A 22,484-nucleotide genomic window follows, 5' to 3' on the forward strand; every position below is an offset into this window, starting at 1 on the left:
ACAGTGAGGTGCCCAAACATTGGGAATCAAAATGCCTTCCAAGCACCCAGCTCAGTTCTGTTTAGATCTCCTCACACAGACTTGAATTTTCTAAGTGGAGTTACATGACAGGATCCTGCAAATACTGAGACTAGCAGGAGTCTAATTTCCTACCTTCAGTCTTGTGTCTTGTGGTACAGCTATGACTTTACCATGACTTTATTGCAGTACTGTACATCTTAGAAATGGGCACAGTCTCGAGTTAAAGACATTGAGAAACAGCAAATCTACCACATCCCCTGGTGTATTGTTTCAGTGGTTAAATACTTGCACAGTTAAAACTAGCTACACCTTATTTCAGACCTCAGTAAGCCTAAGTCTGCGCTTGAGCTATTTGGCAACCTTGTGCTTTTGCTTATGATTTAATCTTCCTCTGCTAGATTCAAGTGTTGTTGACAGTCAAGGACCTTTTATGTTTGTAAGCTCAGTATTAGTGCATTGCACAGTTAAATATCCACAGAACTACAGTAGCAGCTTCTAAATCCTCACATTTGATTGGGGAGGCAAAAGTTGGGAGGCCATGTACCTTTCTTCAAAGAAATCACTTTTTGATATTGTTCATCTCCATGGTTAATTCCTGTGGCTGAAATCATTCTCCTTCTATCCACAGATACTATGATTGCTTCATTTCTACTCTGCCTGAATTTCCTTCAGTTCTTCTTCCCCCTTATGCTCTTCTCTTTCAGCTCTCCACTGTTCTCCCAGCTGCAACTATAACATCTCACCTGGTTACCAGTTTTACAGGAAGAAAATACTAATGTTTACACCTAAGTTAAAAAGATAACAAATAGTCTGAATAAGTATTTATTTCCTTAACAAGTAGATGAATCTAAACATACTGATTAAGTTAGCTTTTTACACTGATTAAGTAAGCATTTTACACCAAGCAGGCTCTTATATACGAGAGTGTATGTTACCAGTGTGCAACAGGTGACAGATGGGAAGTAACTAAACTGTGCAGTTTCTTGGCAAATATATGTACATGCAAATTATGACAGCTGAAGGATTGTATTTACATATGTGCTCACATAGTGAAGGATCCTAACTGAAAGACCTCAGTCCTTTGTAAGAGCTAAACTTCCACTGCATTCAGTGCTACAGCAGAATTCAGATTCAGTTCTATAAGACCAGATGCATTCTTGTGTCTATTTTGTAGCAATGTTTATATTTTTATAAGACACTCCACTCAAAATGAAATATTACCAATGCAGTTATGACCTTATTTTGGCAAATGTTTACTGACATCTCTTTTTAGTGCTATTTAACATGCTTCGTATTTCAAAGAGCAGACATCTTTCATCTTACCAAAGTACTGCCTCTAAACCTTGAAGCAGAGTGTGTTGCATTGTGTCTGCTACATAAAATTATATCCTTGTACAAGTAGGCAGGAGTCAGAGCAAGGCCAACTGTCAAAGCCATTGAATTTCATCAAACATATCAGGCCACCATTTATACCTCTCCACAGAAATTAATTTTGTCTTTATTAATATCCAGGCCTGCATTTATTTGAAGCAAAATGCAGAACTTGGAATCAAACACGGTTGAATGGAAATATCTTAGCACAACAGACAATTGATATGATGATACAAGTTGATCAGGTAACAGAAGTATGAGAAAAAGTAGATTTATAGGTATTCTCCTGGAATAAGTGGCTACTACTCTATTTTTACCTAACTGTAGTTCTTCTTCCCCATGAAGAGACTGTAAAATCACTGAGCCTTTCAGCTACATTCCCATGTAAGAAGAGAGCTGGAGAAGTGAAATTGTATCTATATGTATAAAGTTATAACTCCTAAAATACATGACAAAGCTATGTTTGTTAGGTGAGTACAGAACTGCTGGTTAAAAGTGGAGCTTCTCATATTAGTGGGGGAAGAACTGTAAATAACTTCACGAAAAGAACAATCCTTTACTAACTCTCCCAACGAATCCACTGCCAACAGTGAAATGTGCGTCTGGCAATCCTAGTACTACATCAAGATCTGTGTTAAAATGTGTTAATTTAAGTGATTATGGATTAAAAACTTGGTCAACAGGTGCACCCTCATGCTGACTCTAATGTTCAGCCAGGCATTCACTCAGAAAATGTCTTTTAAGAACACTGATGAAAAAAGCAGACAGTAGCTTCATGCAGTTGATAAACCTCTTCCTTTTCTAGTTTAGGGACTGCAGCAACTATGGCAAAACATCATCTAAATTCTGATTGGAAATATGCATAAAACTTCTGATGAGTGTTTTCAGGATGAGATCTTTGGTGTCCACTAACAGACAAAAGCCTTGATCCTAATCTTGGATATACCATCTTGAAACTACAGTAATTCCTTTGATTAATGTCATAGAATAGAATAGAATGTGTCCCGCAGCTGCTGGTTTTCTTCAACATTCAATGACTGTATATCATTAACTTCAAAAGGAACAAAACTAGGCAAACATAATTTTTTAAATCCTCCTCTTCATGTATCATGTATGATATCTTAAAGGAAAAGCTATGTAAAGAGAAGAGTTTCTGTGCTGGAAAGTATTGCTGGATAACAAAGACCTGTTTATGTGAAGGATAAGTCTAGCTGTTAGAATGCTGCAATGCATAACCATTGTTGTACATGTAATTATTGTAACTGGTCCAGTCATCTGCATACTGATATTCTTGATTAGACTGAATGTAGGGGTGATAAACTGTCTCTTTTCCTAAGAAATAAGATGGAGCAAGTCTCTTTAGAACAACAGCACTGAACTGGTATGTCAGCTTCCTACGAATTTTAATTATTTCACCTGTTCTTCCATAATTCCTCAGTGCTCTGGCCATCTTCTGATATGTCATGATCTTGCGGTTTCCTTTTCTTTCTCCCCACAGTTCTGCAAGTTTCTCCTTGTTTTTGGAGACAAACTGGAAGACACCATTTGGCTTATCCACCCATTGGATGCAGTTTGCCATAGCTGGATCATACAGAGACTCATGGAGGTATTCGAACAGTCGAAGTTTTTTTCTACCTATAAAGAAATCAAGTACAAAAGGTCAGAACAGAACTCATGCTTGTTTTAAAGGATGAGCAGTTGTCTTTTTCCTGGAAAGGATCTTACAGGCAAAAGCATAGCTTAACCTATTACCCTGTCCCAAATTAAAAGATCAGTATAAACTATTCAATGGAAGAGCAGTGAAAGCAAATGGGATCATTATTCTGAAACGTGTGGTGACAGAAAGGGATTTGGTCATTAGAGTTTCAAGAGCAGGTTATTTGGGGATCATGACAAATATCTGGTCACTTCACTGTATGGTAGGTCTCAGAAGCCACTTTCAGCAGTCTTCAGACACATGCTGTGCAGATGCACAGTGAAGGAACACACATTAGGAAATTACAGCCTCAGACAGGGTGGGAAAGAGGTTCTGGAGAGCCAATCAGAATGTTTTTGAATAAATGGTTTCCCTGTTTATTCAAAACTCCAAGATTTTGAGATGGCTCAGTTTTGTCAGGTTTGGTTCAGGAATGTTTTGGGGATGCAAGGTAGTCCTCAATATAAGAAACGGTGTGTGGGTGAGCAGGAAAAGCAGGCTAGTTTTTAAGCAGAAACCTCATGTAGTCAAAAAGGAGCTATACCTTCTGGTACTCTGTATATTTTTTTAAATCTGCAGAAATGTCAACTTGCATTCCCATGCAGGATAAAGCAAGCTTAGTAACCAAGTTTTTCTCTCCACAGGTTCAGTTTTCAAACTTAAGTTTACTAGTGAAGCTTATTTAGTTTCAGTTAGATCTTGTGGACCCTCCTCTCTGAAGTATTTTTAGTTCCTTTCACAAAGCCAAGGGTGATCAAGAAGCTGCTGTAAGGAGGAAGAATTTAAGATTATGAGACAAAGAGGAACATTTTGCAGAAAGGAGAATCTATACAGAAGGACATCTTCCACTTTAACTGAAGTGCAAACAAGCAGCTGCACCTAGAGTTCATAAAGTCTTGTCTTGTGTGGCTATTTTAAACTAGGAACAGGGGAAAAGTAACAGTTGCTAAGGAACACTGAGGTCAAAGACATCTGTCAGGGATGACAGTAATTCTGTATCTGGTGATAAGGAAAGAGGGGAGAAGTAACAGTCGGACTGGGAAGAAGAGGAGCCTGAAATCAGAGGTACTTTCCAAAAAATTAATAAAGTTTCATTATCTAAATAAAAATTGGCCTGTGACTGGAAGTACATATGCTACTAGAAATACATACAATATTATCGAGACAAGAAGTTTAAAAGCTTGGTCACAGTAGGCAATTCTTAGTAGGTGAGCTCCTTAAGTCCTCTCTAACCTTAATTATCCTATAAACCTATGGTATAACAAATAAGATCAGAGGAAAATCCACATACTACTGTGGACTGAGTTTCTGTGTGAAAAGGATAGCATAGCCTTATCTACCGCAGCATCTGATTTCATGCTGTCTGCCCTCTTAAGTTCAGCTGTCATTTCTGCCCAAGCTTTCATTTCTAGATGCATCGCCTCTAGTTGATGTCTTGGTTGGAGAGGGCAAGAGTTTGAGCTGGGGTTAGTTTACAGACCTGTGTTCTGCACCTCATTGCATAAGCTAGCACTGTTTAGTACCAGGCCCTAAACATCAGCCTGGGCTAGCAGGGGAGTGCCTGCAGGTTTCTTATGTGATGACTGGAGAGAAGCAGGTTCCTCCAGGAGGTGTTTCAGAGCATCTGCATTAAATTTCTGTGCTAAATTGTCCTGAAGCAGCCTAATTCTCTTAGGGAGAATGTGACCAAACACATTTCTGAAGTACCTCCCTTGAATGCCTCCACTCACTGAGCTTTATTTCAGATCATGGAATGGTCTTGATGTGCATGAATAGGACTGTTTTCAGAAGAAACCTAACTCAAAAGGTATGCTTTCCAGAACATATCTAAGTCAGTGCAGCTTTCAGAACTTGTGGCTAGCCTAGAGATTGCCCTAAATAAACCTGTGTGAAACACTTTAAACACAGGATTTGGGCCCTCAGTACTGACTCTTTCATCTACAGATCTATTCCTAGAGGGCCACACTACTTGCTAGCGTACAGAAAACTTCTCATGTGTCAATAAGAAACTAAGAGGACTACATTTATTTAGGTATAGTGGAAACAGTCCCCTGAATCACAGTTTCTGGCAGGAATATCACCATGGACACAAAGAAACCCATAAGAGGACACAAAATAACCCCATAAGAATAGTCAGTTACTCTAATAATTTCTGCAGTATTGCCTTCTGGGAAAGATTGGCAACAGAAATAAGAAAAGAAATAGGAGATAGGAAATGAAGCTTAACACAGCAGTAACAACTGAAGGTGAAATCAGATATTGACATGCAAAATTCCCCAGTGCAACACTGGGTAAGACCTAGAAAAGCAAAATTTCTGGATTGAAATGTTCTCATTTGCAATGGTGAATTTCGGATACCTGAAGTACAGAGCTTAAAAAAAGAGGCTTGTCTTCCCATCGTCCCAAAGAATCTGTGGTAGTAACAGTAGTAGTAGTAGTAGTAGTAGTAGTAGTAGTAGTAGTAGTAGTAGTAGCTATTAAGCAACAGAGACCACAGCGTTCGGCATCAATGGGAAGAGAATACCAAAAACCGACACTCTGTGGTTAGTGTTGAGAGAAGGGGATTTCAAAAATCGGCGAAACCAGGAAGCTACTCAAAAGTAAGTGCAACAGCTCAGAGTGGAAGCTGTGGAAATCTCATCTGGCAGTCATAGAAAGGATGCTGTGTCCCACAAAAAAAAAAAAAAAAGAAAGCAAGTAACAACTAATGTCACCCAACACATTCTTTGTAAAATAGGTATCCACAGATAGCCATTTAAGTAAAGTCAACCGAAAAGAGCAGAAAAATAGCTATAAAAATGTACACTGGAAGAGACAAAAGCTAAAAGGTAGTTTGAAAAGCAAAAAAAGGCAGTTATAAGTCAGGTGCAAAAATATTCATGTATGTAAAAAACTTCCAAGAAAATCACTGCTTGTTGAATCACATGAAATAAAATAAGTTGTGTAAGTCCATAACAATGTTATTGATAGATAGATTTATTTTTCTGCATCAGACTTCATCCCAGATGATTTGGAGTGAAAAAATCCCTGGTTTGTTTTTCCAGGTACTAAACAAAGACAGAATAAGTTAATAATAGATTTATCAAATCTTATAAGATTTAGCAGATGGGAACTATTAAATGTTAATTTATCTTTTCCTATTGAAAGTGAAAGAAAAAATTAAGAAAAGGAGAAAGCATGATTTGCCAACAGATTTTTGAAGTACCATAATGTTCAAGATATTAGCTTTTTACAGACCTTTCCCTGGTTTTGTCTGGCCACCAGCAGCATGCATCACTTGACTTTCTGGAGTATTCTGCAGTGTATGGTAGACAGTCTCATCTGCATAAAAATCCGCTGCACTGTTCTTCAAGAATTAAGACAACAAAAGGTTACTAATAGAGTACATTCTCAAAAGAAAAAGAAACTTGTGGTAATTAATTACCTGAAGCCTTCAAAATGCAACCTCTCATCACCTCATCCACAGAAGAATTTTCTCAGCCAGGAAGGCAGGTTTGCTAGTAAAAAGCAGCACTAATTTATGTCCAAGGGCAAGATCTGCCCGTCAGAGGAGAAAATAAAAAGGAAAACAGCCCCACTCTGAACCTTTAACCCTTCTGCTGGAAGCAGAGGAGGAACAGTTTCCAGCTTTAGTAAAAGACAAGGGCCACCTGGACAGTGTCCCCTACAGACTCTGTAGTTCCTGTGTCATGTTGTCGCTAATCTGCTGGTTGAAAATGGGCTTTTGTGGAATCTATTATTTCCCCTGCATTTTCCATCACTCCTGGAGGCCATACTCCCAGTGTTTTTAAAAATGAATATGGACTCTATTGGCTGAAGCTGAGCTCAGAGTCCTGATAATCATGGTTTTCCCAGAACTTTTAAAGTAAACAGCTGTTGGAGAAATCAAAGTTGTGGTATTTTTTCAGAGTGGCAGAAGATATGTTGAGGTTGGAATTTGTTGTTCTCTGCCTGTTCCCAGGTAACACTAAGAAGCCGTTTTCCTTGTCATAGTGGAAGGTTTGTTTGTTAGTTGTCATGTGACGTGATGAACCACAGAAGAGCACCAGAGGCAAAGATGACTCCTAAAAATATACTATTAATCATGTTTTTCAAACATTTCCCAGGGAAGTTTCATCTGAATCATGCCTGACTAGATCAAATTCCTGTTAGTGTTAGCATAAAGATTTGTTTCAGGAATCACAAATGAGCAACCAATATTCCAGTTATATCTGACTATTATTGGTAATGAGTTCACTTACAATCACATTCCTCCAGCTATACCCTTGCTCCTCCGTAGATGGTGCCACACAGTAACTGGGACTTGCTCGGAGGTGATGGTGATGGTTGATCACAGTAAGGCAATTTTTATAAGCTGATAATTAGGAGGAGAGAGCAAAAATCAAGTGAGTAAAAGGGAAAGAAGGAGGGGAAAAGCAATTTTTTAAAAATAAAATGTCAGATATTTTACAGCATCATGAAATAGTTTGTTTACTACAAAACGGAGGGCAAACAGATCATCAAACATAATGAATTGTATAATTAGAGACTTATAATACACGTAAAAAGGAAAAGGGACTGTCATGCAGTTCTGCAGACCATCAGGACTATGCAAGTCAGAGTCTCCAATCATGAATGAAGTAAAGCGGCATCAGAGCGTCTGCAGTGCCTGAAAGAATGACACGGAAGGAACCTCAGCACTTAAGTAACTTGGAAAAAGTTACACTCTGCAGGTGGTCAAAAGAAGATTTTGGAGGGGATGAGTACATCAATTGCAAGTGGAAATGTCGGTGCAGCTGGGGGACAATACCTCTCTCCAATGGCCCTAACAATAGATACAGGAAAGAACATTGCAAGTAATTATATATAGTGAGCCCTTCAACATGCATAAATTACCAGGGCAGTGGAGCCAAAAATTTGTTAGCAACAGCTGAAGATACAGACCTATCAGTCTTCTTTACATTTCAGTTTATAATAGATAAATGTAAATAAACTTCCTTGTATGAAATGCATTTCACACAAAAGAGAGTAGATATTTTGTTACGGACTTAGAGAGTTTGTGATGCAGCCTCCTATTTTCCTTTCTTTCAGTTTCTGTTTACAATGTGAAAACATCAAACACAGATTTTAAATTTTATAGTAATTTAACTGCCGAAACCTTGCCAGAACTGGAACAATTTACAGCTTTATTGCACTTTAAATTTTCTAAGGAGTAAAACTCTTGAAGCCAAGGAAAATAATGTTCTATTAATTATCCAGACTCAACCTATCATTCCTGAATAAAAATATTTAAAATTTATATATTAATGTAAAAAAGTGAAATGTGGAAATTAATTAATTGCACTTGCTGGTGGGTTTTTTTGTTTGGTTTTGGGTTTGGTTGTTGTTTTGTTTTTTTTCATTGGAGTTCATTGTTACATGAGTTTATTTATAGCATAGCAGAAGGGCATTTTTAAGTTAAAGCATCAAAACTGGAAAAGTCTGTTGCACTATGGTCGTGTATCCTCTGATTATAGGAAATCTGAGCTCAGTGCACCTGGGCTAGTACTAGGGGGCAGGTAGAGAGGGCTAGTCCAACAGTTTCCCTGTGCTGTGACCTGGAAGATACTCACCACATAGGGCAGTACTAATAGAGGGGTGGAAACCCTCCAAATATTCTTCCTCCTTTTCATCCTCCCAGAGCATCCCTCTGCTATCCATCAATCCACTCGAAATCACTCTCCTACCTATATTTTTTAATAGCTACTTTCCTGTAAAAAGAGGAAGTGGTAAATGAAGTGGAATAAGGGTCTTTTTTACCTGGTGAACACTGCATTTCTCTGTCAGAGTGCTGCTGCAGTACTTCTAATGCATCTTCAAAAGCCTGGCCCAGGACATCTTGGTCAGGAAAACTCTGCAAGAACATTTTTCTATTCAGGAACCAGAAAAGACCAGGCTGGTTCTTTCAGCATTGTCAATCAGCAAATCCCAAACAAATACAGTGCTTGTATAGAATACACATCCTCCTGGAACAGGCATTTTGCAGGCACTGAGTAATTACCATAATTTTTTACTATTATGAGAAAGTTCTCACTCCTTCAGAAGTCTGTTTGAGGTCAGTGGGACAATTCACATGGGTAACATTACTCACTTGGTCAAATGTTTCAAGGTTCATTTCCTTAATTTGTAACAGAAGTTTACATATAGGGTGTTAATACTGTTTGAGAGTTTTATGGCCTGTAATACAGAATTGTATGTATCAATTGTCTAACATGATCTATTAAGCCAAAGTTATCATTCAATATCATTGACATGACAAAAATTATTATGTATAATTTCTGAAGCAGTTATATAGAGAAAATGCTACACTATGCCAGTACAGGAAACCAAGTGTGGATTTTCACAAAATGGTTTATTATAATTTTAGAACACCTTGTTCTAAAAAGCTAAAGAATCCTGCCATATTTGAGTTTGACTAAGAGTCTACTGTAGTATTTGAAACACTCAATAATGAAAAAGAATAGAAGTAATGTATACTTACCATTATTTAGATATCAAAACTTGAATCCTGTTGAAAATAAACAATATTTTTAAATGGTATGTTTCAAAACAAAAAATAATCCTCTGAATATAAATAAAACCAACTAAATGAAACAACTCAGTACTATTTCCAATTACGAGGTAAAATATTTTTAATAAAACAGATAAAAGGGATTTATTTTTAGAAGGTAGCATTTAAATTAAATGTTTGTGACATTGTATTTTGATTTTTTAAATTTAATAGTAGTTTTTGCAACTAATCTTCCAGTTTCATCAAAACTGTAACTTTTTAATTATTATCCACATCAATTTAAATACATTTTTTAAAGACATTATGAAGTAAAAATGTGTTGTTGTTGACATTGAGTCTTACTTAGCATAACTACTAATTTCCCAAAGAAAATACTAATCTGTACTAAATGCAAGTGTTTAAGTTCCTTTGGTTCACAGCCAGTTGAAATAAACTTAGGGTTTTTCTAATGCAGACTAGCACATGACTGTATTTGAACATACATAAACACTCAGACTAATTGTGAGTTCCAGAAGCAAATTTGATTGTTTAATAAACAGTGTCAATAAACACATTTTCAGCCAGTTTAACATGGATTATACTTTATGTACAACATTATCCAGAAACATATCCCTAGTACCTTTTTTTTAATTTATATTTGTTACAGAAAACAAGAATCAGGTTTTGTTGCTTTGCAGATTTTTTCCCCTGTTATAATTTACTTTTTTTTTTCAAAATTGTAAATATAATAATCAATATATCAGTATTTTACTCATTAAATATTTGATTATTTTGTGTTACGTTTTAAAATACAAATGAGAGACAGGATATATAAATATTACTAAGGAAGAATTTTATCCAAGACTAATCATGAATGTTCTAATGTGGCAATAATCCCTCAGGTAAGTATGTTATAGTGCACTGTTGAAATTTGCAAGTTTTTTTTAAATCTTGATGACACCAAGCATATATGTGGTGAAATCCTGGTGATTCAGTAAATTGATCTCACTGACATTGATGGGATTTTTCTCTTTTGCTTCAGCGCAACAAGTATTCCAACGAACTGATCTAATTTCATTCTGAAACCAAAATGGGCCACATTAATTATTTAGCTGCCACGGTGGCCACAGCTTCTTGGGCTATAGGGCTGTAGAAATTAAAGACAGGAATCTCCTTTGTAAAGACCTTCCCCATAATCTTAATTCACTTTCCTTAAATTCATTTTCTCTAACTCAGATTCCAAACCAATACCTGGTAAACCTTGACAGAACATCTACAGTCACTGTCAAGGTTTTTCAAAACCTAAAATGTACAAGTATTGGCAAGGTACTGTTGAATGGGCATACCATTTACACCACTGAATTCATACCAAAAAAGAAAAAGTCCCATCCTAAGTAAGCTTAAAAAAAAATTCTAAACACTTACCTAGAATTTCAGCTCCACACACAAGACAAGAATCTGTCTGGTTTCATAAATAAATGAAAGACTGAGTTCCCACAGCAATGAGCTGGCAAAGGGGCTGCATTAAATAGCTGATTTTAGGGAAGTGTTTTGGCTAGGGATTTTTTTGAGAGTATAGGTATAGTAAACTGCTAGCTTGGCCCTTCATTTGCTCTAAAGATTTATATCAATGATTTATACTGATAGAAACAAAATTAAATGTTTTAACTATGGTCCAAAACATGGAGGTTTTAAGCACTGGGAGAGATTTCTTTTGGCTATGGCACCTCCTAACAAATCTATCTCTGATATGGTAGTATGGTGAATCCAGGGCAAAAACCTACATCCCTCCTCTGTCCCATACAGACTGCAGTGGACTTAGAGGTTTTATTGGAATGTCCTTGTTGGCTCAAACTAGACCTCAAAATAAGAGTTTGAAGGAACTTCAGAATTCTTCTTCAAAGCTCATGTTTGTAGCCCAAGTCCAGATCTAAAGCATTGGCTAAAGCATTCAGCACAGATTCAGACAAGCTGTAGTCACTGATTTGCCAAACACTTTCTGAGCAGCTCTAAGACATGATGTTGCATCCTACAGAAAGAGAACTCTGTGTTTTTCAGTACAAAACTTCTTACTGCTGATATAATCTAATATGTGCCATAGCTCTTTCCAGCCAAGTCTTTCAGAGGCACATTTTGCAAAATTTCCTCAGCATTTGCCATTAGCTGCTGTAAAACAGTAATTATCTCTTACATTATTTATCTATACTCCCTCAACAAAGAACCTAGTCAAGAACTAGCCTGGTTATGAAAACTCATTGAAAACAATTTGAAGCCAAGGTTAGCATCAACCATTTCTGCTGTTTTCAGATGCAAGCTGCCTTTTCAAAGCTTGCACCGCAAAGTTTCAGAATATCTTTTTGTGTGCGTGTGAAATACATTGATACTTTTTTTTTTCTTTTGGACTTCAAGTTCTATTTTGCACCACTTCTCATGTGTGACTTGGGCTTATAAAGGAAAATTAATTAGCCACTGTAATTTTAAAATATCGAATTGTGACTCAGTACTGGATTTCAGGTCAAAATACAATTACACAATTAACTTCCTTTCCACATATAGTTAACTTTAGTCTGCAACATGGAAACCCACAAATTTCATGGTTCAGTTCTTTCTTGAAGTAGAAATATGTATTGGATTTAAAATTATGAATGAGCTTCAAGATTCCTCCTGGGTTTCTTTCTGATAAATTATGTCCAAATAGGCCCTCTGATGATACAATCTGACCTGCCTACTCCTACATCTCTACCTGAAGCTGGGCAGTGAATGTCCTGGCCTCCTGTGCTCCTCACTCATCCTGGTCATGAAACTGCAGGAGTGGCCCCAGTGGAGGAGGGAGGCTCTGCAATGGACCCACCACGTGCCAAAGCAGAGCACAAAAGCCACAAGTGAGTGGCCTCTGTGAAAACACACTGAAGAAAGGACAGAAAGTGCCAAATGGGAAGAGACAAACCTGTGAGGGAACATGAGAGGCGACAAGGAGGAAACAAGAGAACCAGGTGATAGAGATAGAAACAAGGGAATGGGGGGATAACAAAGTCAGAGGAGTTGGAGGTGCTCCATAACTGAGCAGCCACAACCCCAGAGAGACTGTGGCCCACAGAGGGACCACATCAGTGTAGAGAAAATTAGCAAGAAGGAAGCAACAGTGGAACAAAAGGGTGAGAAACAAGGAAAGGCAGATAGAAACCACCACATCTTGACCCCAAACCCCTGTACCACTCATTGCCTCACCAAAGGAACTGAGTATAACCTGTGGAGATAACAAGAGGGGAGGAGATGTGTCTGGAGTTCAGCTGAGCCTGGGAAAGGGGAAGGAAAGATGTTTTAATGTTTGTCTTCTTCACTTCCCAATACCTGAATCAGCAAACAAATATACTATAACAATAAGTTAAGTTAAATTCCCAAACTGTGTGAGCAGCTGTGTGTGTTTGTGGCTGCTGGCTGGGTGTCATAAAAGAGAGTGAGGTCAACAGATGAAAACTAATGGTTTTAACACCAATAAAATTGTCCATCTTCCGAAATCAAACTGCTTGATCAGAGAGTTCTCATTTCAGACGAGGGGCTACAACATCAGGCATGTCTGCAAAAGTTTGTTTTCAGAGGAAATGGGAAGGTGCCATACACAGCACAAACACACAACAGAGAAACAAGAACAAATGCTGTCTCATAGGACAGTCTAAACTCTGTGGCCCGTTTGTACATTGAATCTTTGGTCACCAGAAGCTCAGAGCGAGGGCTCAGCCTACCTCCCTGAGAAGCCTGTAAGGGTTCAGTAGAGGCAGAGTAAGGTACAGCTGAGGATTGAGTGACAGCAAACATTGACTTCTCACTTTTCAGTAAATCTCAGTACAGTCAAGGCTGGCAGCACAATGACCTCTACTGAGAAATACTATTACAGAACAAATCCTGCTTTGATATTTTCATTGGATGGGAAGATGGATTCCAGATACAAGCCTGAGAAAGAGAACTTACTGTTCACATTTAAATGTCTCAAACAATTGATGTGCCTGATAACAAAATTTTAGTATCAGTTAGAAACCACAACATCGAGCTCTTCTTCTTCCTCCATGTTTTAAAAATAAACTTCAAACAGAATGTTGTTTAAGTTTCAGAATTTACTTCCATCCTTGCTTGGCACTAAAAGCTAGCTCACAGTGATGGTAAAGTGATGGCATTTTCACCTCTGAATAAACCCTAGAACTAAATAATGTATTACAGCACTTGTCAGAGAGTTTTAGAAAGCGTAGAGACTCTTGTATGAGGCATTGTTCAAACGTAGAATAAAAACCAGTCTCTCTTTTCCTAAAGGACTATCAAACTTAAAATCGTAAGTTTTCTCACCAGGCATTTGTAGATTTCTCAGGTTCTTTTGAATGTCCAGCAATTTGTAATCACCCAAATAGCACAAATAGACCCCTCACAATAGAAGGCAATTCATTAAAAAAAAAAAAACAACTCTGGTTGTAGAAATTATTCTGTCATGAGGAGTCATTTATCCACACATAACAGACTGGCTACCAGGTCAAGAATCTCCAGAAATCAGAAATTGCTGAATGAGACAGCCACAGAGAGCTTCTGTGTTTATATACTACTTCTGGCCCTTGTCAGATGCCTTTGCCATTCCTCGTCTGGCCATGCAGCTCTGTAATAATCTTTGTCATGAATCCTCGTGGGTGTAGATTAACAGTAATTACACAACTGCAGGTGCTTTCTCCCTGAAAGTGGAAAGGTTGAGAGGTCACATGCCTGAGCTCACCTTCTGAGTTTAACCATGTTGACCAGCGAACTTTCAAATCTCTGCCATTATTCTGTTTCTGGTCTGCTGCCTTCAAGGTTCAAAGGAAACTGGAAAGTTTCTTGCAGCAGTTGTGCAGTCTTTTCTCTGTGCAAGAAGAACGGGGATCAACACATGGAGAGCTCTCTTTTACATGCAGTGTGCAGTGGTAATCCAGGCATGAGTGTCTCACAGTGAATCAGTCTGTAGTCTGAACTTCAAATCAGTGGGCTCAGAAAATCCCTGATTTCACATTCCCAGTCCCAGAATATAAAGAAAACTCTCCTTAAAAAAACCCCCAAACAATCAAAACTGAACCACCAAACAAACACAAAAAGGAAACAAATGCAGATTAGTACTAGCCTAAGTATTATTACCATGATTTTGGTCAGATAATTTAGTGTAGAATATATAAAAAACCCCAATTATGGCATCATATAATATAAGCAAATCAGATTATGAAACCGGGTCTAATGATTCCGTTTGCGTTGGAAGAGTTTAGTCTATACATTTCAACAAACATGGTCATTTATTCAAATACCACAAGATGAGAACCATAAGTTCAAATGTTTCACTTGCCTTACAAATGATTCTACAAATGGCAAACTCTGCAATGCAAAATACAGACTTTTATTGTAATTGGTGGAGTTATACTGTTGGTTCCTTAGCTGGTGGAAATTGGTATAGAGCCACCAAAGCCAAAGGATCAGTGATTTCTACAAACAGAGGTTCTGGCTCATAGTTGACACCAGTATTATTTTCACTATAGTAAGAGGAAACTTACTGTGCCAGCACTAATGTTACACATTCTTCCCTGAATTCCTGATTTGCTTTAATTCTTTGTCTACCTTATAAAACATTACAGTTGTTTACCAGAAAGAGTGGTATTTTTTCATTTTAATTCTTGTGAGAGCTCTTTATAATTATTTACAGAGCATCCTTTTTTTAAAAGAGCTTTGTCGAACCATTATGTACAAGTACATCTTATGTATGAAGCATTTTATCTTAAGATAGAAAAAAAGATCTTGAAAAAGTTTTACAAATTGAATTTTAAGCCTAAAATGAGAGATTATCTCAATCAGACTCATTTCCTTAACTCTAAATATGAAACATTTGCATATCACATTGAGATTTCCATCTCAATATGGAATTCAATGAAGATCATTAGTTATGATCCAACCTTAAGATTTATTTATTTGGCTAACATTACATCTGTAATATGTTTTACTTAGAGCCACTGAATAATTACAGTCATAAAATTAGATATTTTGATAAATCATTGCAGAGGTTAGGTCTAAGCATGGAATTGCCTCTTCTGGGGCCTAAAAAGAGAAGTGCAGCATGAAGGCTGAAGTTGCATGAGTAGGCAGATCAGCTCTTCAATGGAAAACCCACATCTAAAGCCCCAACTTTATAACTAGACCCAGTATATTGGTCCAGTTGCTCATGTCAGCAAGGCTTCTTGGGAAGCTTCTTCTTTGGCTCCATATAACCAAAGGAAGTGAATTTCTGCTGGGAAGCCCCGTTGAGATAGAAAACCAGAAACCACAACAGAAGCACAAGGAACTAATAACAAAAAGTGCATTGGAAAGAAACCAAAAACCACCCCTAAAAGAAGACTCTAAAATGAAATATGTAATAATTATTTTGATTAATTTACAGGTAAAATGAGTACTCTCTCAAATATTAGGATAAATAAAACACAAAATCAATAATATTTCAGAGGAAAAATTTCAGAGCAAGACAGGAATAATATGAGAGTATTCCATAAAAATAGCAATGGACAAAGGAAAGAATTCTATGCTACATCTTGTTCTCACCAACAATGAGCAGCTGGTGGAAATGTGAAGCTCAAGGATGAAGAATGGATCAAGGATAAAAATGAAAGTTCTTTACTGAAAGAGAAAGCATACAGAAAGAAGAACACAGTATTTTAATAACTCTTAATGGTGAAACTGGGGAAGCCAAATATGAACTAACAATTTTCCAAGTAACTGATCTATTTGTGGAAGAAACATGCTTTCAGATTCAAGGGGCATTTAGATCATACAGGACTAATTCAATACTCCATTTCAATTCCATTCCTCCTAAATCATAAAGCTCAGAGTTGAAATATGTCAAAACTAGGCGAAAGTCTTTTGAACTCTAAAGAATGGATGGAAGAAATTGTCGTCTCTTTTTGGAAAAGCTGGAAAGACAGACACGTAATAAATAGCTGCTGTAGCATCTGCAACCATGTTACAACTTAGAAACTCTGCCTTTCCAGGGCACAGTCTTATGGCCAGGAGACGCACCAGGTTAATATAAAGTGGAGTTTACAATTTAGGTACTGAAACATATACGCTTTAGTGTCTCCAGAACTCAAAACCTTACTTTTCTCAGAAGCCCTTGGAGGCAGTTTTGTATTTCAAAATCAAATTAGAAGCCAGAGCACCATGCAGGAAGTAGAAGCACTTTACCTAGCTAGTAAGAAACAAGCTGAGATCCCAGCCCCTTCTTTTCTTTCAAAGCCCCACTGGGGAGCAAGGCAGTGGTGTTTATGACAGCTGAGTTATTGCAGTGCTGCCCTGGGCAGTAGTAATGTGGGTTCAGTTGCCTCCACAGTTTCAGGAATTTAACCCCTCGTTCTGCACCATTCAGCAGAAGGCCCTGAACAACAGACCTGTGTGTTAAATCCAGGCTATGGCACATCTTCACCCGGTGATCAGTTGCACACAGACCTTCTTGTGGCTGACAGATTGCTTTCATTAATGTCTTATTCTAACATGCATATGAAAAAAGTAGAACAATGACTAATAGCTATTATCAAGTCTCAGAATATATCGACTTTAAAGGACCTACGTCGAGGTTTTGGACACAACAGTGATAGTTATGACAAAACAGAGGTAATTGGAAAAAAAAAAGATTGGACAGACATTTAAAGAGAAAGGAAAAGAATGTCTTAGAAACTCTGTAGCAGATTAAAAGAAACCTACAATTTAAAGACCTGTAGGAGACATACAGAAGCGAACAGTATCCAAGTAGGGGAGTTCTAACATATTTAAGACAAGGTACATACCAGGTTCAGGCAGACAGACCACATAAGCATCTCTTGAAGCACTGCATCTGAAGTTGTTGAACAGGAAGAAAAATTAACATCTATAAACTCTAAATGATCTTTAAATCCTGTGTAAATTACCAGCAATAGAAGAATATGCCTATAACAAAAAGCAGTGGAAGCAAATCATGGGGCCAACCTGGGATGTTCAAGTCTGTTGAGGATAGAAATAACAAGTGCAAAATATTGATATTATGCATTATAAGAATACAACATGCTTTCTTCACTATAAGAATATAAGCTGACCTTCACCTTAAATGAAATTCAACACCCTACAGGATACTAGTATAAGGCCTATGAAGTAAATGTAGTACATTTATAGGTTCAAAATAGGCAGAAATTTTATAAGACAGTATGAAAGAAATAAATTGCCACTTAAAAAGGGAGAGAAATGTTTCTTAACACAAATAACAGTTTTCTGCACCACCTTTCATAGAAAATATGCAATTTCATCAGAAGACCAAGAGCTGGAAAAACCAACTCTATATTGGCATTAACCTCCTCAAAGCTGAAAAGAGAAAATGTTTTGGGCCTTCGATCAAAACATGAAATGTTCCATAGGAGTTTTTCTCCAGCTGTTTCAGCTGCAAGTACTTTTGTCTTAAATAAATATAAATAGGGTACCCTGACAGGCTGGCCCAGATTCCGCCATGTGCAGCAGGAAGGTCAGCTGCCCTTCCCAGGTGGAAACACTGCAAAGTGAACATGCACCAATTTTTTCTACTAAAGCAAAATGTGGGAACACATTTTGTCATCATTCCCATACAAGCTATTACCATAATACATGATTGGTACCACAAATTAAGAAAATGTTTAAGCATGCAAGCACCAAAAGCACAGTTGTTTGAGCCTCTGAATCCCATTTTCAGGGATAGACATCTAGATTTAGTGCCATCAGGGAGTTGGGCAGATATTTCCTGCACAGGGCTGAGATGGAAAAAAAGTAGTGAAGACTTGAAAACAGGTAATCTAAAATGAAGGAATCTGTAAGGTTGTGAGGAAGATGGTAATGAATAGTTCTGAAAGGTTACCAGTTGATAAATTCACTTAGACAGGCAAAAACATATCTAACCTTATAGTCGAATGCTCTGAATAAAAGTAGTTAGAATATAAAAACTATTTAAAGACATTCTCAGTGTTACAATTGTCATATAACAAAAAATCCAAACCAACCAACCAAAAAAAAATCCAGCACATTCTGTCTTTTTTGAAAGAGGGGAAGGAGGTCAGGTTTCTGCCAAAATTATAGATTTAAAAAATATGCTTTAAGGAACTGCAGAGAAGTAAAGGAAATTCTTAAAAAATAGAATTTCTGTCACTTCTATACTCTGAAGGTGACTGAAAAACAGTTGTCCCAAATAATGGGGTTTTATGCTTTGATGAGGCAAACAGTTATGTGGGCATAAAGTGCTATGACTAGCAAATAGATACTTCCTATACTGTCAGGAAAGTGCTGAAGAAGTACTTAGGCTTTGGGGATTTTTACAATCTGTTGTTAAAGAAAGCCTGTATCTTGATGGTAGGGTGGGAGGTATGCCAGTAAAATGATTTCCTGGCTTGGAATCTTCTTTGAAAGAGAATTTACCAAAGCTGAGTGTTTTCTCATTTTAAATCTCGAATTAAACTGCCTTTCAGCAATGACTTCTATTTAGCAATATTCTTTTCAATTTCTTTTTGAGGTAAAAGAAATGCTAAACTCTAACAACTTGTCTATGAGGGTTTTTTTTTAATGTATACTATTGGGTAAATGACTAGAAAAGTGAAGTATAAGGGGAAAAGTTATCAGTTAAAGTGAAAAATTAGGAATGTATTTTTGGCCCCGTTGCCATTCACATTTCCACTTATCTGCCACAGAAGCTTACAGAATCAAATAAACACATAAAAATTAATTCCTATAAGAGAGACCTACAATAGAAGGATATCCAGATGCCTTCATTTTGAATTATCATTGAATTCAAAAAAAAACACGAGACCCGACAGTTACACAACAGCCTTACATTTGTCCTGTAAATGTCCTCCATGGAATTTCCCCAATCCACACCTATGTGATCTCAGTGAGTTTAGCTCACTCATGTTTTCTAGGATGTATCTGATAAAGGCAGATACAAAAGAAATGTAAAAGAAATTTAAATTAATCGAGAAGTGGAATCGTGAGTTTATAAGCTAAGGCCCCTGTTTGCCTGTTTTATGAACCATTTATTAAGCTGTTAGGCAGCTAAGTGTGTAATTCAGTCACACAAAAAATCTTGCATAAAGACAGGAGAGGTTCGATTTAAAGTGGCTTCCTTAAAGGTCACTTCAACGATAGAGCAAGGGACCCAGTTCTAGAAAATATTCAGAGGTGATCTTAAACTCATGACTAATCAGACACATATTTTAACTTAAAATTGAGTATTTGCTTAATACGCCTGGATAAGCTGAGCTCCTGACTACTGCATAGTAAGAGGTAATACCCTGTATTATAGCTCCCCCAAAAGATGTCAAACACCTCACAGAAACAAATATAAATAGGATTCCAGAGAAGGCAGCCTGCAAGTTACATTGTTAACATGATGTCTGAAGGGAGAATGACAAACATTCCACATCAATCTTCAAATCAGATAGTATTTTTCACCTGTCTGACATACTTTCCTCACTTAAAGCCAAGCTTTTAACATTACCCATGCAAAATACATGTTGAGCAACTTTTAGATTCAGGGAATATAGCAACTACTCAGTTAAATTAAGTACAACAGCAGCATTACATATTTAATATGCACAGCCTAAGAGATCAAACTTTACTCCATTCTATGTCAGGGAGTTATAACAACATGGGGGATAAGGCTGATTCTAAATATATGTTGAAAAAGGTACATAAATGCAAATAATGACAGAAATAACCGGGTAGTTGTTATGTTTGCATGCCACTGTGTGTCTCATGTTGAACATTTGTTCAACTGTGTTAAATGAAATGCATGGCAAGCATTGTCCCCAAAAACCATCTTCTTTGATTGATCAGACACAGAAAATCTCACAGCTAAGGTATGGTTTGTGTTGGGAACTTTTTTTCTGTTCCATAAAACTCATTTGAACTTAAATGACATTGCAAGCCACTGCAATTCTTCAGCCATGCTCAATGAATCTTTATACTTCATCATCTGAGAGGGAGCACCATTGGCAAGGGGATGTTTCTTTCCAGCTTCTTCCTAGGTCTGGGACTGTGCATGTACTCTTCCACCAGCACATGTTGTGAACAAGTACTGCAGGAGCAAATCAGGTCTTGCCCTGTAACTGAAGCTTTGTAGCAGGATATGGTTAAGCACTAGAGTTCAAGAACTGTATTTTAGCTGGTCTTTCAGATCAAATTTTTCTTCTTCTGACACCTGAATTGTGATGAGGCTTCATGAGACACGTAGCTGTTTGACTGGAATAGAATCACAAGAAGGGATGAATTTGGGAGGATGCAGTACCAGAGCAGTACCAGAGACTGCCGCGTAGGACACCAGGTGTAGGACATCAGGTGAGGTGTAAGAAGGAAAAGAGCAGAAGATGCTGGGAAGTAAGACTGAGAGCTGGAGGTTATTGGAGACGGAAAGTGATTGCACAGACACTGGCTCTGAACTCCAGTATGCTCAGTGGAGTGGTGGGGAGAGGTGCCAGAAAGAGATTTAACCAGGATTTGAGAAGAGAGGATTGGAACCTATTTGACAAGAAGATAAAAGTAAGGCTAAGATTCATTTGAGAATCTGCACTGATTTTGTGAGGCCTGACTGAAGAACGTAGGACTGGGGATCAGAAGCTTGGACCAATGTATCTTGGACAGAGGGGGCAAGAAGAATAGAAGCCAAAAAAAGTGGAAAGAGAAGACTGGATTTTGAAAGATAAAGGAAGGAGGGATCAAGCTTGTGGAATGGAGGGAGAAGGACCAATGTCCTCTTCCCACTCTCAAACTCCCAAGACTACTATGGAGATCAAGATTTCACCTGGACTGGTAATGTTTCCCTGCTGCAGCAAATATTGGTGAAATTCTTCAGTGATGCAAGAGGATAGCAACTTGCTATTGCCATCAGCTGAGCAGTTAACTCAAATGGTGGAGATGCAAGTGGCAGTCCGGAGGGATTTTTTTTAATGCCAGGCTTTTTCCAAATGTTACTTTTGTTAACTGAAGCATCTGAAAGTGGGGCATGGGGGAACCTCTTCCAAGAGAATATGGAAGTACTCCCAAGACAGAAAATATCAAATCAAAATGTAATCATCTCTCTTTCCTCCTCCCTGGGTGAATACTTGAACACTTTCCTCTGAAGGCCCCTATTTTTTAATGTGCATGGAATAAATCTTGCTCTAATAGTGAGCTGAGACTGCTCAGTAAATGAGACTGTCATTTGCAGAAACCCTGCTGCATCTGTTGCAGAAGTTGTAAACTGTCTCATGAATAAGGAAGAGAGAGGATGCTCTCAAAATTAAAGCAGCTGAATGCTACCCTGGAGAAGTGGGTTTGGGTTCTGAGCCTGTCTCTACCACAGAGTTCCCAAATGATGCTAGGCAAGTCCCTTTGAAGAAATTTTCACAGGTGGTCACTTACTGTATGTTCCTCATTTCTCACTTGAGACCCCGGTACCAGATTTGCAGAAATGCTGAGCAGTACCAGGTGCAAGCGCAGTCACTGAGCACTGGTCTGGGCCCACAAACTGCCCACAAATGCTGAAATCTCTAAAATATGAGTTCTTAGGTATCTTAGAACAAATACACAAAATTAGTGGGTATTCTCTAATTTAATCTCATTGTGCCTTCATCCCTGTTAAGCAGGGACAAAAAAATTACCTTCACATCATGATGCACTTATAAATGTCTTAATCCTTATATATCATTCGTATGTTGTAATGGAGGAAGCGTAACAAAAAAAAACAACTATAAAGATGTTAACAATTCTCTCTTGAAAGCAACATCTGACCCTGTAGTGAATAAGGCTTGGGGATGCAATCAAAGCTGAAATCTCACTGGCTAATTAGTCACTAAAAGAGCACTATCCCATGTATGCACT

At 37.7% G+C, this 22,484-nt stretch overlaps 1 protein-coding gene across 2 annotated transcripts; it reads right to left on the minus strand.

Moving 5' to 3' along the window:
* Positions 1 to 2,599: 2,599 nt before the first annotated feature.
* Positions 2,600 to 9,612, minus strand: SPIC (Spi-C transcription factor). Of its 2 annotated transcripts, XM_017804629.1 has the most exons (5): positions 9,588 to 9,612; positions 8,867 to 8,960; positions 7,330 to 7,442; positions 6,326 to 6,434; positions 2,600 to 3,027 (listed from the first exon to the last, which is right to left on the minus strand). In XM_017804629.1, the coding sequence occupies exons 1-5, from the start codon at positions 9,588 to 9,590 to the stop codon at positions 2,600 to 2,602; spliced, it is 747 nt and encodes a 248-aa protein (XP_017660118.1). In that variant the 5' UTR covers positions 9,591 to 9,612. The 2 variants fall into 2 exon arrangements, with proteins under 2 accessions (XP_017660118.1, XP_017660116.1); XM_017804627.1 differs by lacking the exon at positions 9,588 to 9,612 and having other exon boundaries at positions 8,867 to 8,972.
* Between the last annotated feature and the right edge of the window lie 12,872 nt (positions 9,613 to 22,484).

This window comes from Lepidothrix coronata, unplaced genomic scaffold, assembly GCF_001604755.1.
Source record: "Lepidothrix coronata isolate B3197 unplaced genomic scaffold, Lepidothrix_coronata-1.0 Scaffold10, whole genome shotgun sequence".
NCBI lineage: Eukaryota > Metazoa > Chordata > Aves > Passeriformes > Pipridae > Lepidothrix > Lepidothrix coronata.

What these genes read in the sequence shown, in the direction of transcription:
- SPIC (XM_017804627.1), bottom strand. Translation starts at nt 8,972, where the DNA reads ATGTTCTTGCAGAGTTTTCCTGACCAAGATGTCCTGGGCCAGGCTTTT. An exon ending in ATAGCTGGAGGAATGTGATT is followed by an intron (nt 6,435 to 7,329) that starts GTAAGTGAACTC and finishes TAATTCTTGAAG; the next exon opens with AACAGTGCAGCGGATTTTTA. An exon ending in CCAGACAAAACCAGGGAAAG is followed by an intron (nt 3,028 to 6,325) that starts GTCTGTAAAAAG and finishes ATTTCTTTATAG; the next exon opens with GTAGAAAAAAACTTCGACTG.